The sequence below is a fragment of the Microcaecilia unicolor genome, chromosome 8 (assembly GCF_901765095.1).
Source record: "Microcaecilia unicolor chromosome 8, aMicUni1.1, whole genome shotgun sequence".
In the NCBI taxonomy this organism is placed as follows: domain Eukaryota; kingdom Metazoa; phylum Chordata; class Amphibia; order Gymnophiona; family Siphonopidae; genus Microcaecilia; species Microcaecilia unicolor.
The window spans coordinates 84,483,864-84,500,855 of record NC_044038.1 but is presented as its reverse complement, the minus strand read 5'-3'; the positions used below and the strand labels follow the sequence as shown (position 1 = coordinate 84,500,855).

At 45.6% G+C, this 16,992-nt stretch overlaps 1 protein-coding gene across 1 annotated transcript in view; it reads right to left on the bottom strand.

Annotated features, from left to right (window-relative positions):
- Window positions 1-16,110, bottom strand: part of LOC115476040 (lens fiber membrane intrinsic protein-like) — an 80,701-nt gene extending 64,591 nt beyond the window's left edge. Inside the window, exons 1-2 of the mRNA XM_030212160.1 lie at window positions 16,012-16,110; window positions 10,152-10,374 (exon numbers count right to left, since the gene is read on the bottom strand). Of these exons, the coding sequence (XP_030068020.1) occupies window positions 10,152-10,329 (178 nt within the window). The 5' untranslated portion in view covers window positions 10,330-10,374; window positions 16,012-16,110. The remainder of the gene's footprint in view (window positions 1-10,151; window positions 10,375-16,011) is intronic.
- Window positions 16,111-16,992: the final 882 nt, after the last annotated feature.

Below are 16,992 nucleotides of genomic sequence, written 5' to 3'. Positions count from 1 at the left end.
GAAATGTGCGCATGCTTTGTGAAATGAACTCACCACCATTGTCGGTCTGAAGAACCTTTGGTTTTCTTTCAAATTTATTGCTCACCATGGCTACGTATTTCTTCAGCATGTCTGTGACTTGACTTTTTTCTTTCAGCAAATAGGCCACACAGTATCTAGAGAAATCATCCAAGAATATTAGCACAAATCTGTTATTTCCCAATGATGGGATATTAAACGGTCCACATAAGTCACTGTGTATTAAGTCCAGTACTTTATTACTCCTATTTCCTGTGTATGCAGGAAATGAGGGTCTCACACCTTTTTGAGTAACACAGTCTATGCATTTCTCCATTTTACCAGTATCTGCACTGATTTGAATGTCAGTGGCTAGTTGCTTACTGTAAAGATCCTGGATCACCTTAAAATCACGATGTCCCAGGCGGCGGTGCCAGATTTCCGGACTACATTTACCATCATTCTTCCTTACTTGCGCCATATGTGAGGCTTCACCTGAAATGTTCAGCTTATAAACATCATTATGCATAAAAGCTTCAGCATACACTTCATCATTTTTAGAGATTGTGCACTTACTGTTTTCAAAATGAATCACAAATCCCTTCTTATCTAATGTAGATACACTAAGCATATTGCAAACTGCTTGGGGAATATACAAGACATCACTTACAGGAATTTCTTTAACTTCATTAGACACTTTGCATTTTAAGAATCCAATGCCTTTTGCTTGGATCTTAGCAGTCCCTGCGTTTGCAGTTTTAAGAATACCTTCCTCTGGACACATTTCCTGAAAGAAATTCTTACAATTGGTTAAATGGCATGTGCTCCCTGAATCCAAAATCCAAGTACTTTCATTTGAATTATTATTTACCATAGTCAAAGATTTTTCTGCCATTAGAAAACCCTTGTGTTTATCTTTGTCCTTCATACATTTCCTGGTTTGAAAATTCTTTAGTTCCATTGGCTTAGGTGAGCTAGAGGGAGTGTTTTGTGTTTCCTTACACCATTTAGATACATGTCCCTCCTTTCCACATGAGTAGCAAATCAGCTTGCCCTTGGGTGGAGTTTTCCCATAGCTCCGCCTTCCTCTGTTCTTTGCCAAGAAATTTGTTTCATTTCTCTCTGACTGACTTTGAGAACACATCTCCTCAGAATCATTTATTATGCATTCCTGCCTTAGTTTTGATGTTGTCTGTTCAAAAGATTGCCCTTCAATGGCCTCATTTACAGACCTAAAAACATCAAACTTCTTTGATAGTGAGGTAAAAAGAAATGCTCTTTTCAATGCATCACACATGGGAATTCCAGAAAGTTCTAGCTTTTGAAATGAAGACATAAGCTGCATAATGTGATCATTACATTTACTTTTATCCCTTAATTTGGTTTCATTCAACTCTGCCAGCCAAATTGGTTGCTGCTTTGCATATGTAGTTGCATACATAGTTCTCAGTTTATATAAAATGTCCTTTGGTGTATCTTTTCCCTCCACTAATATGGCTTGTTTCTCTGAGAGAGCTTCCAAAAGCATGCACTTCACATAATAGTTTGCATTGTCCCATTCAGCCATATTTTCAGCTGTTCTGTCTTGGTCTAAGCATATATTTAATCTTTTTGCTCGAAGGAGACATATGAATCTTAGTTCCCACTTCTGATAATTAAACTCAGTTAATTTAGGCACCTTGAGAGAATAGAACAATGGTGAATTTCTTCCCTCAGCCATTTTCTTAGCCTTCTGTCTGCTGTGTGGGGGGAGAGAGAGACAGACTGAATCTTTCCTTTAAAACTTAAGAGAAAAATGTGGCCTTTTTTTTTTTTTTTTTTGCCTGGTAATATTTCTCTTCTTTTTCAATTCCTGGCCCTGGGCCCATAACCCTTTTGTTGGATTATTTGTAGTAAATAATTAGCAGATTTTAGTACACACAGCTTCAGCTTTAGAAATGTTAATTTTTTTCTTCATCTCTCTCTCATTCACCCCTGAATAATTCACTGCTGAGTCACTTTAAAGTTGAAGTAACAAAACATCTGTTTACTCACAGTTTGTAGTTAGATTATAATCAGACAGGCTTATATATACATATTACTATACATTTGTATTATCAGCTCCTTCCATGTGCTTAGATGGTAATGGATGCTCACACCACCATAGATCCTCTCAGGTTAGGAGAGATCATGAGCTCCATGTGCTCCATGTGCTGCATGTGCTGCATCTAACCCCCACAGGAAGTTGCATAGCTGTGTGACCTCTCTAAGTAATTCACATCAGAGGTCACAGAGTAATCACAGAGAAATAATAGGTGACAGGCAATGCATGCAAAATACAATACATTCCAACAATCACAGCATCAGTTGCCCCCCAAATGGATGTTCTCTGTTGCCCCCTAACCCACACTCATTGGATATACAATTGTCTACTCCAAAGGTTGGTATGCTGCCCTGTGAGACATTGCTCTGGCCCAAGCTGGGAACCTCTGAAATCTCTACATTATAGTGGGCCCACAACCCCACTATGGAAACCTCCCTATTCCCCCCACTCGAGCACTCTCAAAATATGGCCATGAGTCATGGGGTGATGTGCAGCCACTGCCATCAGTGAAGGCCTTAAAACAGCTAGTATCAGTACCCCACAGATAGATGCCCCCAAATCTAGGCTTCCTGTCTCGATGTCTGGAAACTGCCTTTCTCTTGGGGAATGTTTTCTTGTAAACAACTAGCAGTTTGTGGAGTTTTTTTTTCTTTTGACTATACCCTTTAGATATTTTTCTGCTAGAAAAATGTCTATCTGCCTGCTATGCCATTTTTTGGATGTTTTTTTTTTTATTTCGAAAATGAGCCCCTTAATTAACAACCCATCATTATGAAGATGCAGCTAGCATTCCAGTAGCAAGATGGAGGCTACCCAGTCTTTTGTACTGAGTGTCACATGTATGATTATCTCCCAGTTGGTGAGAGGTTGAATGCAAACCTGCCAAGTCTCCCGCATTCAGCAAGAGACTCCTGCTTTGGTGGGTCATCTCCCACTCTCCCGCTCAGACACACTGCGCCAAGGGATTCACTGCCGCCTCTACTGCCTCTCTCTTGATGAGCAACCACAGCAAATCAAGAAAAACAAGCACAGGGCTGTAGCAGCCTTCATGCATGCGCTGTCGGTTCTGCTGGTCCTCTGCCTCCACAATGGGAAATTGACATCAGCGGAGGCAGAGGGTGGCAGAGCCAACAGCGCATGCCTGAAGGCTGCTGTGCCCCTGCGCTTGTTTTCTTGTTTTGCCAGGGCCACTGCTGCGACATCGGGAGAAGCAGCAGCAGCCATGGAACACGGGGTACATGGTAGAAAAGGTAGGGGAAGGGGGAAAGGGCATCAAGAGGGAGGAAGGAGGTGATAAATGGAGAGAGCAGAGGAGAAAAAAAGAAAGAATAGTGTGGACACTGGATGGAAGAGGAGTACAGGCTAACGCTTCTAGGTACTGAAACACTTTCAGAATCTGATGCTCAGTCCATCTGCTCCAGCTTGTTCCAGTCCGCCTGATCCAGCTTCTCCCTGCTTGTTCCAGTCCATCCGCTCCAGCTTGTTTCAGTCCGCCTGATCCAGCTTCTCCCTGCTTGTTCCAGTCCATCTGCTCCAGCTTGTTCCAGTCTGCCTGCTTCAGCTGTTCCAGTCCGCCTGCTCCAGCTTCTCCCTGCTTGTTCCAGTCCATCTGCTCCAGCTTGTTCCAGTCCGCCTGATCCAGCTTCTCCCTGCTTGTTCCAGTCCATCTGCTCCAGCCTGTTCCAGTCCGCCTGATCCAGCTTCTCCCTGCTTGTTACAGTCCATCTGCTCCAGCTGTTCCAGTCCGCCTGATCCAGTTTCTCCCTGCTTGTTCCAGTCCATCTGCTCCAGCTTGTTCCAGTCCGCCTGCTCCAGCTTCTCCCTGCTTGTTCCAGTCCATCTGCTCCAGCTTGTAACAGACTGCCTGATCCAGCTTCTCCCTGCCTGTTCCAGTCCATCTGCTCCAACTTATTCTAGTCCGCCTGACCCAGCTTCTCCCTGCTTGTTCCATTCCATCTGCTCCAACTTGTTCCAGTCCACCTGTTCCAGCTGCTCCCTGCTTATTCTAGTCCATCTGCTCCAGCTTGTCCAAGTCCGCCTGATCCAGCTTCTCCCTGCTTGTCCCAGTCCATCTGCTCCAGCTTGTTCCAGTCCGCCTGATCCAGCTTCTCCCTGCTTGTTCCAGTCCACCTTATCCAGCTCGTTCCAGTCCACCTGATTCAGCTCGTTCCAGTCCATCTGCTCCTGCTTCTTCCAGTCCGCCTGATCCAGCTCGTTCTAGTCCGTCTGCTCCTGCTAGCCAATCAACCAATCTGCATGCTTGTCAGCCCCTCAACTTGCCTGCTTGTCTGCCCATCAACAACCTGCCTGCCTCCCAGCCTGCACAACTACCTACCTGCCTCCCCGCCGGCCACTTTGCCAGCCCATCACTCTCCTGACTGACTGCTCACCCTGCCTACCCACCAGCCTACCCACCTCCTATTCCAAATCGTTGCCTGCTGTTCCAGTTTTAAGCCTCCAGTCCGGCTTTCCTGCCCTACCTGTTGCTTAACACCTCATTCACTACATAGGCACCCGTAACACCTCAATCACTACTTATGGCCCCCATATACATTCTCTTCCTTGCCCTGTCCCTCCCTAATCTTTTCCCCCTCCCACCATGTATACCACACAAACTCACTGCCCATCCATGTCCTCTCCCGTCCTGCTCACTACTGCAATACCCCACCCACCCCTGTCCCCCACCACCTCACCATCCCTACTGTCCTCCTCCTCCTTCCTAGCTCTCAACCTTCAACACCTCCTTCCTGCCATGAACCCCTCCCCATTCCTCCTAAGCGCATCCCGTCTTCGTCGCCTTTGTCACCCTACCTCCCCCACCCTCCTCCGCACTCTCTTGCTCCTTCTCCTGCTATCCGCGGGAGACATCAATCCCAACCCAGGTCCCCCACACCTGTCCTCGTCTCATCCATGCAAATGTTTCCACGATATCTCCAATCTCATCTCTATTCCCTTCCCCTCCTCCTCCTCCTCCCCTTCTCATGTGCCCTGTGGAATGCCCGCTCGGTCTGCAACAAACTTTCCTTCACCCATGATCTCTTCATCTCCCATTCCCTTCAACTGCTCGCCCTAACTGAGACCTGGCTCACCCCTGACGACTCTGCCTCAGTCACGGCCCTTTGCCACGGAGGTTATCTTTTCTCTCATTCTCCCTGCCCAGTTGGCCGCAGTGGCGGCGTCGGGCTACTACTTTCGCCCTCCTGCAGTTTTCAACCTCCCCTCCTACCGCAGTCTCACTGCTTCTCATCCTTTGAAGTCCAGTCTATCCGTCTATTCTACCCGCTGCCACTCAGAGTTGCAGTCATTTACCGCCCCCCTGGTAAGTCCCTCCCTTCCTTCCTTACCAACTTCGATGCTTGGCTTTCCGTTTTTCTTGAGCCCTCATCCCCATCCCTCATTCTTGGTGACTTTAACATACACACTGATAACCCATCCGACTCATACGCTTCTCAGTTCCTCACTCTATCCTCCTCCTTCAACCTCCAACTGAGCTCCACCACCCCTACTCACCAATCTGGCCACTGTCTTGACCTCGTCCTCTCTTCTACCTGCTCACCCTCTAATTTCTGCGCCTCAGCTCTTCCTCTCTCGGACCACCACCTGATCACCTTCACACTTCATCACCATCCCCCTCAGTCCCGCCCAACACTAACCACTACTTCCAGGAATCTCCAGGCTGTTGACCCTCCCACCTTATCCTCTAGTATCTCTGATCTCCTCCCTTCCATCATGTCCTCCGAGTCTGTAGACAAGGCTGTCTCTACTTACAGTGCCACTCTCTCCTCTGCTCTGGATGCCCTTGCACCGTCCATCTCCCGTCCCACAAGGCGTACCAATCCCCAGCCCTGGCTGACCCCTTGCACCCGATACCTTCGCTCCTGCGCCCGATCAGCTGAATGCTTCTGGAGGAAATCTAGCACCCATACTGATTTCATTCATTTCAAATTCATGCTATCCTGCTTGCAGTCCTCCCTATTCCTCGCCAAACAGGACTATTACACCCAATTGACTAATTCCCTCAGCTCTAACCCTTGTCGTCTCTTCGCCACCCTTAACTCCCTCCTCAAAGTGCCCTCCGCTCCCACCCCCCTCCTCCTCACTCTCTCCTCAATCACTGGCTGACTACTTCCGCGACAAGGTGCAGAAGATCAACCTTGAATTCACCACCAAACCATCTCCTCCTCTTCACCCTATAACCCACTCCCTCAACCAACCAACCCAGGCCTCCTTCTCCTCTTTTCCTGATATCACCGAAGAGGAAACCACCCATCTCCTCTCCTCCTCGAAATGCACCACCTGTTCCTCAGACCCCATCCCCACCAACTTACTTAACACCATCACTCCTACTGTCACCACCGCCCATCTGTCATATCCTCAACCTCTCTCTCCACTGCAACTGTCCCTGACACCTTCAAACATGCTGTAGTCACACCACTCCTCAAAAAACCATCACTTGACCCTACCTGTCCCTCCATCTACCCTTCCTCTCCAAGATACTTGAACGCGCCGTTCACAGCCGCTGCCTTCATTTTCTCTCCTCTCATGCCATCCTCGATCCGCTTCAATCCAGCTTTCGCCCCCTACACTCAACAGAAATGGCACTATCTAAAGTCTGCAATGACCTGTTCCTTGCCAAATCCAAAGGTCACTACTCCATCTTCATCCTCCTCGACCTATCCGCTGCTTTTGACACTGTCAATCACAACCTACTTCTCGCCACACTGTCCTCATTTGGGTTCCAGGGCTCTGTCCTCTCCTGGTTCTCCTCTTATCTCTCCCACCGTACCTTTAGAGTATATTCTCATGGTTCTTCCTCCACCCCCATCCCGCTCTTTGTTGGAGTTCCTCAGGGATCTGTCCTTGGACCCCTTTCTTTTTTCAATCTACACCTCTTCCCTGGGCTCCCTAATCTCCTCTCATGGTTTCCAATATCATCTTTATGCTGATGACACCCAGCTTTATCTCTCCACACCAGACATCACTGCAGAAACCCAGACCAAAGTATCGGCCTGCTTATCCGACATTGCTGCCTGGATGTCCAACCGCCACTTGAAACTAAACATGGCAAAGACCGAGCTTATTGTCTTCCCTCCCAAACCCACTTCTCCTCTCCCTCCACTCTCTATCTCAGTTGATAACACCCTCATCGTCCCCGTCTCATCCGCCCGCAACCTCGGAGTTATCTTCGACTCCTCCCGCTCCTTCTCTGCGCATATCCAGCAGATTGCCAAGACCTGTTGCTTCTTTCTCTATAACATTAGCAAAATTCACCCTTTCCTCTCTGAGCACACCACCCGAACTCTCATCCATTCTCTCATTACCTCTCGCCTTGACTACTGCAACCTACTCCTCACTGGCCTCCCACTTTGCCATCTATCCCTCCTTCAGTTCGTTCAGAACTCTGCTGCACGTCTTATCGTCCGCCTGGACCGATATACTCATATCACCCCTCTCCTCAAGTCACTTCACTGGCTTCCGATCAGGTACCGCATACAGTTCAAGCTTCTCCTATTAACCTACAAATGCACTCAATCTGCAGCCCCTCCTTACCTCTCTACCCTCATCTCCCCTTACGTCCCTACCCGTAACCTCCGCTCTCAAGACAAATCCCTCCTTTCAGTACCCTTCACCTCCACTGCCAACTCCAGGCTCCGCCCTTTCTGCCTCACCTCACCCCATGCCTGGAATAAAGTCCCTGAGCCCATACGCCAAGCCCCCTCCCTACCCATCTTCAAAGTCTTGCTCAAAGCCCTCCTCTTCAATGTCGCCTTCGGCACCTAACCACCATACCTCTATTCAGGAAATCTAGACTGCCCCCACTTGACATTTGACATTTCGCCCATTAAATTGTAAGCTCTTTTGAGCAGGGACTGTCCTTTTTGTTAAACTGCACAACGCTGCGTAACCCTAGTAGCGCTCTAGAAATGTTAAGTAGTAGTAGTAGTAGTACAGAGAGAAAGAGAGATGAGTGAAAAGATGGGGTGAAAAACAGGAGACAAGGAAAAGGGAAGGGGAGAGACAAGCTGCTGGGGAGAAGGAAGGGGAGCAAGGGGGAGACCCTGGCTGGTCAGATGGAGAGAGAGTGAGGAGAAATGCTGGATGAAAGGAGAAAGAGAAAAAGGAAATATTCTAGAAGGAGGGGGCAGAAAGAGGGAAGACACTGGATGGAAGAGGGGTACAGAGAGAAAGAGAGAGAGATGAGTGGAAAGATGGGGAGAGAAAGAGAGGACATAGAAAAGGGCAGGAGAGAGAGAGAGAATCTGCTGGAGAGGAACTGGGGGAGACCCTAGCTGGTCAGACAGAGAAATGCTGGATGAAAGGAGGGAGAGAGAGGGAAAATGCTGGAAGCAGGGGGCATAAAGAGGGAAGACACTGGATTGAAGGGTAGGGAGAGAAAGAGGAAAGACACTGGAAGGATATATATATTTAGAGAGAGGACATGCTGAATAGAAAAGAGTAGACAGAGATAACTGGATTTTCAGAAAGCATTTGACAAAATACCTCATGAAAAATTCCTGAAGAAATTTGTCCGGGTTTGAGGGCAAGTGGGCAGTCTGGTTGGCACTGGCACTAGTGCTGGCAGGCCTTAGGGTGTCCTTCCCTCCCATACCTTATTGTGCCCTAGTGGTCTAGTGGCCTCTTTGGGGCAGGAAAGGACACCACTCTTTCCTGCCCGGTGATGTGGCTGCTGCTCGCTGCCGGCACCTCTTCAAAATGGCTGCCAAGACTTTAAGCGGTGTGACCTCACAAGACTTCTGCAGAAGTCTCGTGTGGCCACGGCTTGAAGTCTCGACAGCCATTTAGAAGTGGCACTGGCAGCAAACGGGAGCGGCATCGCCTGGATCGGAAAGAGTGAGGTTCTTTCCTACCCCGAAGGGGCCACTAGACCACAAGGGCACGATAAGGTATGGGAGGGAAGGACACCCTGAGGCCCCAAATTGGCAGGCTGGAAAAACCCACCTGGTGTCCTCAAAAAAAGGACATGTCTGGGAAAAACCGGACATATGGTATCCCTAGTAATGGTATGCAAAGGGATTTACAGTCAGTCTTCTCAGTGGAATATATTAGTGATAGCTATAGTAAGGGAGATGAGGAAAATGTGGTGGAGATCAAAAGCATTTCAAGGGAGAGCCCCTGAAGGTTGGAATAAACTCCCATAGGATTTACAAGTGATGGTAAATGTTCAGCAGTTCAAGAAGCATTTCAAGGATACATATCATTCAATGCAAAAAGTGTGAAGAAGGGTGCTATATTGGAGAGACAAGCCAGGTGCTAAAGACAACAATCAATTTACACAGATATCATATTAAATATCATAGTGCCAACCAGGATATCACCTCTGTGGGACAGCACTTCACAAAACCAGAACACTACATTGATAATTTTATGGTGAGAATACAAAAAATGAAATTTTAAGACAATCCAGGAACGTAAGACCTTTGAATCAAAATAATGAAATATTTTGACACCCACCAGACAGGATGTAACAAAAATCTAGGTTTTCTATCAAATTACAAACCATAAGAATATACTGCTTTGTCACCCTCTTATCATCCATCCATCCACCCTCCCTGTCTCTCTCACTCACTCAGCTCTCCCTGTTTCTCACCTAACCCACCCCACCATTTTCCTCTGAGACTGTCATTGGAATGCTTTTGTGTTTCTCATATATTCTGATATTTGTCAACATTTGCTCATTTCTGATCTGATGAAGAACGGTTACCTTTGAAAGCCAATTGAAAAATATATTAAGTTAGTCCAATAAAAAAGGTATCATCATTTTGCTTTGCTTTATTTCTATATATTAAGGATGTTTAAAGAATATTTACTCTATCAATGCTAAATTAGGTGGGGATGGGCAGTATGACAAGGTTTTATTGTACTTTATGTTGTTTTTTATGGGGTTGTTATTTACTGAAAATGGGAAAGTGAGAGTCGTATTTGATTTCGTATGGTTTCTACCTCTTTTTGTTCTCTGTTTTATGTTGGCTTTGTAAACCATTTTGAATGAATTTTTAGGAAAATGGTATATACAAATTTTTATAAATGAATGAATACAAATAAAATGTACCTCCTCCCGTAGCAGTATAACAAGCATAGTCGTCACAGAACATCCAGAGACCCCAGTGTGTCACATTATCCTTGAAGATTTGTATCACCCAGTAAGTCGACACAATGCAGATCAGCATGAATAAGGTGCTGAGAGAGATCAGAGACAGAATCGCCACCTTCAATAAGACGAGCAGCATCCTGATGCATCAAAATTCCTCCCACCCCTGTGCAAGGTCATATACCTGCAAGGAAAGGCAAAGAAATGCACAGGACAGGAACTGCTAGAGACTACTGAAATTCAATGTTTTTCTAGTAGGGACCTTGTTGCTGCTGGCTTAATTCTTTTTGTTCTGTTTCTCTCCTGATAAACAAACATTGTTACAAAAAAAACTTTATTTATTTTGGTTCTTATATCCCACATAATCCAAACATCAATTATTCAGCTCTATGTGGCTTACAGCAGTTAAGTAAAAGCAGATTCAAATATTGATGTAAAGATTGACCCGTTAAAGCAACTTCAGTGTAAGAGCCAAGATCACTGCTGAACAAAGCAGATGGCACACTGGACAATGTTGGGGGGGGGGGGGGGGTCCTTCTCCAATGACACAGCTGTTCTGAGGCAGTCAACCTGGCAGCCCAAGCATATTCTGAGTAATCTGTACAAAATAAATAAGATCTAAAATAAAGGCTACTCCTCCCACCCCTGCCACACACTTAACACAAATTTTCTTTCCCTAAATCCATTTCCCCCAAACATTCTCTATCCCTATTTCCCTGCTCCTCTTCTCCAGCTCTACCTCAGATAGTCCCCATCCCCATCCCCATCCAGTCCCCAGTAATCAGCCTTCACCATCCTGTTTCCCAACTCTTTCAAGCTGGCTGTCCCCCACCCCCCCCCCCCCCCCCCAGTGTTTTAATCTGCTTATACTTGCTCCATAGATTTGTTGGTAGTGCCACCTCTGGAGCAGCTGTTCTGTTTCCTTTTGGTGTCATCAACTTGGAACAAGTCAGTGCTCAACCTCCTGCCCTGCTCTCAGCCTTATGAGGATAAGGGCAACACATGGCTCAAGCTTATAGATAACTGAATGGTGGAAGTAGAAAACAGAACTGATACAGATGTAGTGCCAGGAACAAGATTCTGGGAGGGGGGGAAGAGTCAGGGGCCACACTAAGGGTCAATGGGGGCTGCCACAGACCCCCCCCCCCCCCAGGTCTTACAGCAAGGAACACTGCTATAGCACTTTGGCACTCTAAGTGACTCTGGCATTAGCAGCAGCCTCTGTATTCTTTACTTTGCTGGAGTTTCTAATAAGATCTGCATGTCTTGGTACATTTGAAATTAATCTCTGTAGTTTGTCTTATTGTGTGTCTCCTAAGATGCCCAGATCAAAAGCAATCATTCACTTGATTCTGATGCTGTAATAATTCCCCGTTCACAGTGAATTTTTGGACACATTGAGAGCAATTCCAAAACAGGGAGTCTGGCAGGAGACTTTTCTGTGAATGAACAGTTGCCTACTTTCCTTTATAGAATTCTAGTCTAACTGGATATATATGTGCTTAGGAGTCCAAAGTGAGCACTTACACCAGCCATACAGCTAGTAAGTCAGTGTCTTAGAAATGCAGATACACATTAACTTACACTTATTTTTCTATATCCTCAAATACTGTGTGCTGTTCTGGTCACCACATCTCAAAAAAGATATAGCAAAGTTAGAAAAAGTACGAAGAAGGACAACCAAAATGATGAAGGGGATGGGACGACTTCTCTACGAGGAAAGGCCACAGCAGCTAGGGCTCTTCAGCTTAGAGAAGAGATGGCTGAGGGGAGATATGATAGAGGTCTATAAAATAATGAGTGGAGTGTAACAGGTAGAAGGAATCACTTGCTTACTCTTTCTAAAAATGCTAGGACTAGGGGGCGTGCAGTGAAGCTACTAAGTAGTAAATTTAAAACAAACCGGAGAAAATATTTCTTCACTCAATGTGTAATTAAACTCTGGAATTTGTTGCCATAGAATATGGTAAAAAGCAGTTAGCACAGCAGGGTTTTAAAAAGGTTTGGATCATTTCCTAAAAGGAAAGTCCATAAGCCATTATTAAGATGGACTTGGGAAAATCCACTGCTTATTTCTAGGATAAGTAGCATAAAATCTGTTTTGCTGTTCTGGCCAATCCAGGTACTTGTGACCTGGATTGGCCACTGTTGGAAACAGGATACTGGGCTTGATGGACCTTCAGTCTGTCCCAGTATGGCAACACTTATGTTCTTAAGTTTGACCCCCCACCAAGAGATGTGTACATCTCCTTTGCAATTAAATGCTATGAAAGTTAGGAAGGTATTTACAGAACAGCGCTTAGTGGGAATTTTGGCAGTTACATGCTTATGTGCACACATATGGGTGTAAATGCCATTATTCTACTCATTTACATGTGTATGGAGTGTGTACATTTTAGCACCTATGTCATTGAATTGCTCTCATCAAGAGTAATTTTACAAAGTATTTCCCTGTGTATAAAGCCTGTTACATACGCAGAAAAGTGCTGTTATAAAACTGCACATGTGTGCAGAAAGCATACACGCACGAATAATTTATTTATTTATTTATTGCACTTGTATCCCACATTTTCCCACCTAGTTGCAGGCTCAATGTGGCTTACAAAGACCTGTTATGGCATCGCCATTCCAGGGTAGAAGATACAGTTGGAATTACAATGAGATCGACATAGAAGAACTAAGCAGACAGTTATAGAAAGGCGTCAGTCAGAGTACGGTGGAGAGGTGGGGTGTTGTAGTTAAGCTATAGGTTCTCTTGGTAGGCTTTATTGAAGAGATAGGTTTTCAGAGATTTGCGAAAGTTAGTGATTTCGTTGTTTTCAGATTTGTTGGTAGTGCATTCCACTGCTGCGTGCTCATGTAGGAAAAACTGGTAGCATGTGTTAGTATATATTTTAATCCTCTGCAGCTTAGATAATAATAACACAGCAACCTAGTAAATGATGGCATTTACTATGTTGGAGGCCTTATCTTGCTAAAGATGTAGAAAGACTGGAAGCGGTACAAAGAAAAGCTACAAAAATGGTGTGGGATTTGCGTTGCAAACCATATGAGGAGAGACTTGCCGACCTGAACATGTATACCTTGGAGGAAAGGAAAAACAGGGGTGACATGATACAGATGTTCAAATATTTGAAAGGTATTAATCCGCAAACAAACCTTTTCCGGAGACGGGAAAGCGATAGAATTAGAGGACATGAATTGAGATTGAAGGGGGGCAGACTCAGGAGTAATGTCAGGAAGTATTTTTTCACAGAGAGGGTGGTGGATACATGGAATGCCCTCTCGTGGAAAGTGGTGGAAATGAAAACAGTAATGGAATTTAAACATGCGTGGGATAAACACAAAGGAATCCTGTTTAGAAGGAATGGATCCACGGAATCTTAGCGGAGATTGGGTGACAACGCTGGCAATTGGGAAGCAAAACCGATGCTGGGCAGACTTCTATGGTCTACGCCCTGATCGTGACTGAATAGATATGGATGGGCTGGAGTGTAAATTTTAAGGGGCTTCAATGTTAGTTTCAGAACTTTTAGTACAAGAACAGTGTTGGGCAGACTTCTGCGGTCCGTGCCCTGTAAAATGAGTTTATCTTGTTGGGTAGACTGGATGGACCGTACAGGTCTTTATCTGCCATCATTTACTATGTTACTATCAGGCTTATTTTCGAAAGTGATCGCCGGCCATTTCCCGTCATAAATCGGGAGATGGCCGGCGATCTCTCAAAAGCGGCAAAATCGGTATAATTGAAAGCGGCTTTTTTTACACCATTGCTGCTTTCCTGTCACCTCACCGGCGAAAGTTCAAGGGGGCATGTTGGCGGCGTAGCGAAGGCGGGACATGGGCGGGCATGGGCGTGGCTACCACATGGCCGGCTTTCGCGGATAATGGAAAAAAAAGCGGCGTTAAGCAGTATTTCGCCGGGTTTACTTGGTCATTTTATTTTCACGACCAAGCCTCAAAAAGGTGCCCCAACTGACCAGATGACCACCGAAGGGAATGGGGGATGACCTCCCCGTACTCCCCCAGTGGTCACCAACCCCCCTCCCACACTAAAAAAATAAAAATAAAAACCTTTTTTGCCAGCCTCAAATGTCATACCCAGCTCCCTGACAGCAGTATGCAAGTCCATGGAGCAGTTTTTAATGGGTGCAGTGCACTTCAGGCAGGCAGACCCAGGTCCATCCCCCCCCCCCCTACCAGTTACACATGTGGTGCTAAGTGCTGAGCCCTCCAAACCCCCCCCCAAAACCCACTGTACCCACATGTAGGTGCCCCCCCTTCACCCATGAGGGCTATGGTAATGGTGTAGAGTTGTGGGGAGTGGGTTGGGGGGGGATTTGGGGGGCTCAGCACCAAGGTAAGGACCTATGGACCTGGGAGGTATTTGTATATTTTTTTTTAATTGTCAGACGTGCCCCCTATGGTGCCCGGTTGGTGTCCTGGCATGTCAGGGGGACCAGTGCACTACAAATGCTGGCTCCTCCCATGACCAAATGCCTTGGATTTCGCCGGGTTTGAGATGGCCGGCATTTTTTCCCATTATCGCTGAAAAACAAAACCGGCGATCTCAAACCTGGCGAAATCTAAGGCATTTGGCCGGGCTAAACCGTATTATTGAAAAAAAAAGATGACCGGCCATCTTTTTCGATAATATGGTTCCGGCCAGCTGTTGCGCCACCGCCAAAATAGATCGCCGGTTCGATTATGCCCCTCTATGGCATTTAAAAACCTCTATGGTCCAACTAGTCTGCCTGATAAGATGCACCTATTTTTATGAAGTCCATGTGTGTTTCCAGGGTGTAGCTTAAGCAGAGAAGCAGCAGATCTGCGATGTGCGCTTTATTTTATAAAATACAGAGGTACACATATAGAGGACATGCACACATTAACACAAGCTTCAGAGCTGGTATAAATGTGTGCATCAGAATTTGTATACAGTCGGAGCTGGTTCTGGGAGTCTATTTTCTAAACTAAATGTAAAATAGACATCTTTTGTGACTTTCTGATCTAGGCAACCTGTTATGAAATCAAGTGTACAGTTTTGTGTTTAAATTGCACAGCGCTACAGTAACAGTGCAGGAGGACTGCATTAAAACATTTTCTAACCCTATAATGGCACTATTCAACAGCAAAACATTTGCTGGTTTTCTTTTAATAAATTCTCTAACCTCCCCTCTCCCCCCCCCCCCCCCCCTTTTACAAAGTTGCACTGGCGGCTGCCGGTGCGGTTATGCCGATATAGCCCATTCAAAGTGAATAGGTTGTGTTGGCATGACCGCGCGGGTTTGTAAAAGGGGGTGGGGTTAACTATGAAATGGAGAACCCCAGTTCTAATCCCACCACTGTAACCAAGACATTAAAGAAAACATTTGAATTTCTTGTACCTTCTACAATCTTGGCTGGAATACTCCTTTCCCTGATGTTTCTTTAGGTACATATATGCTACCAAGCATTCATAACAATATGATAATTTAAAGGTAATCCATGCAGGCAGATTTATCAAAAGTATCTTAGGAAACTGCATCTGAGTCCATGCTTACTCAGATATCCACAGCAGAAATTTGAAACTACTTATTATTTCTATAATGCTACTAGATGTTTGCAGTGCTGTACACTTGAACATGAAGAGAGAGTCCCTGCTTGACAGACCTTACAGTCTAGACAAACATTTACTGCTCTGTAGTCAGCAGGATTTGAACCTGCACAGGGAGACCCCAGTGGATGTCAAGTCTACCCCCTAGCCATTCATCCATGGCTACCACCATGATAGCATTGCTAAAGAAATACAGATACACTGAGGACTGTTTTATTTTCTTACCGTTCTATGGCGTTCTCTCAGGGTCCTCTACAGAAATAGGAAGACAGCTGTATGGATGACTATCCAGAGCCCTTTATGGTTTTGTACTGTAACAGTAAGAACAAGCTTCTGAAACTATTGAGAAATACCTCCCAAAATAGGAAGTTGCCACAAGTTTAAGTTTACCAGAGAGAAGTGTACATACAAAAAGGACAAGAGGAAGAGAGAGAATGAGGATCCAAATGACAAAAATAGGAAGCAGCATAAGCATTGGCAAATTAGATGGAAAGCACGTATAGGGAAGGCTAGAAGTGAATTGGAAAAGAAGCTTGCTGCAGAGGCAAAAATTCATAATAAAATCATTTTCGAGCACATTCAAATTGGGAAGCCTGCGAGAGAATCAGATGGATGAACAGATGTTTGAGGAGTAAAAGGGTGCTCAAGGAGGGCAATGCCATAGCTGAGAGACTAATGGGCTCATTTTCGAAAGAGAAGGACATCCATCGTTCGACATAAAATGGAAGATGGACGTACTTCTCCCAGGGACATCCAAATCGGTATCATCGAAACCCGATTTGGGATGTCTCTAGCGGAAGTTCGTCACAAGGATGTCCAAAGTTCATGGGGGCGTGTCAGATGCATAGTGAAGGCGGGACTTGGGCGTGCCTAACACTTATTTATTTATTTGTTACATTTGTATCCCACATTTTCCAACCTATTTGCAGGCTCAATGTGGCTTACATAGTACCGGAGATGCAATTGCAGACTCCGGTGTAAACAAATACAGAATGATGTTGAGATGAGATTAAGTTCATGTGGTATAGCCACATAAGGGCGTCCTTGACGCATAATCGAAAATACAAGGACATCCCTGACGAACACTTGTACATTTTCACCTGGACCTGTTTTTATTACGAATAAGGCACAAAAAGGTGCCCGAAATGACCAGATGACCACCAGAGAGAATCGGAGATGACCTCCCGTTGCTCCCCCAGTGGTCAC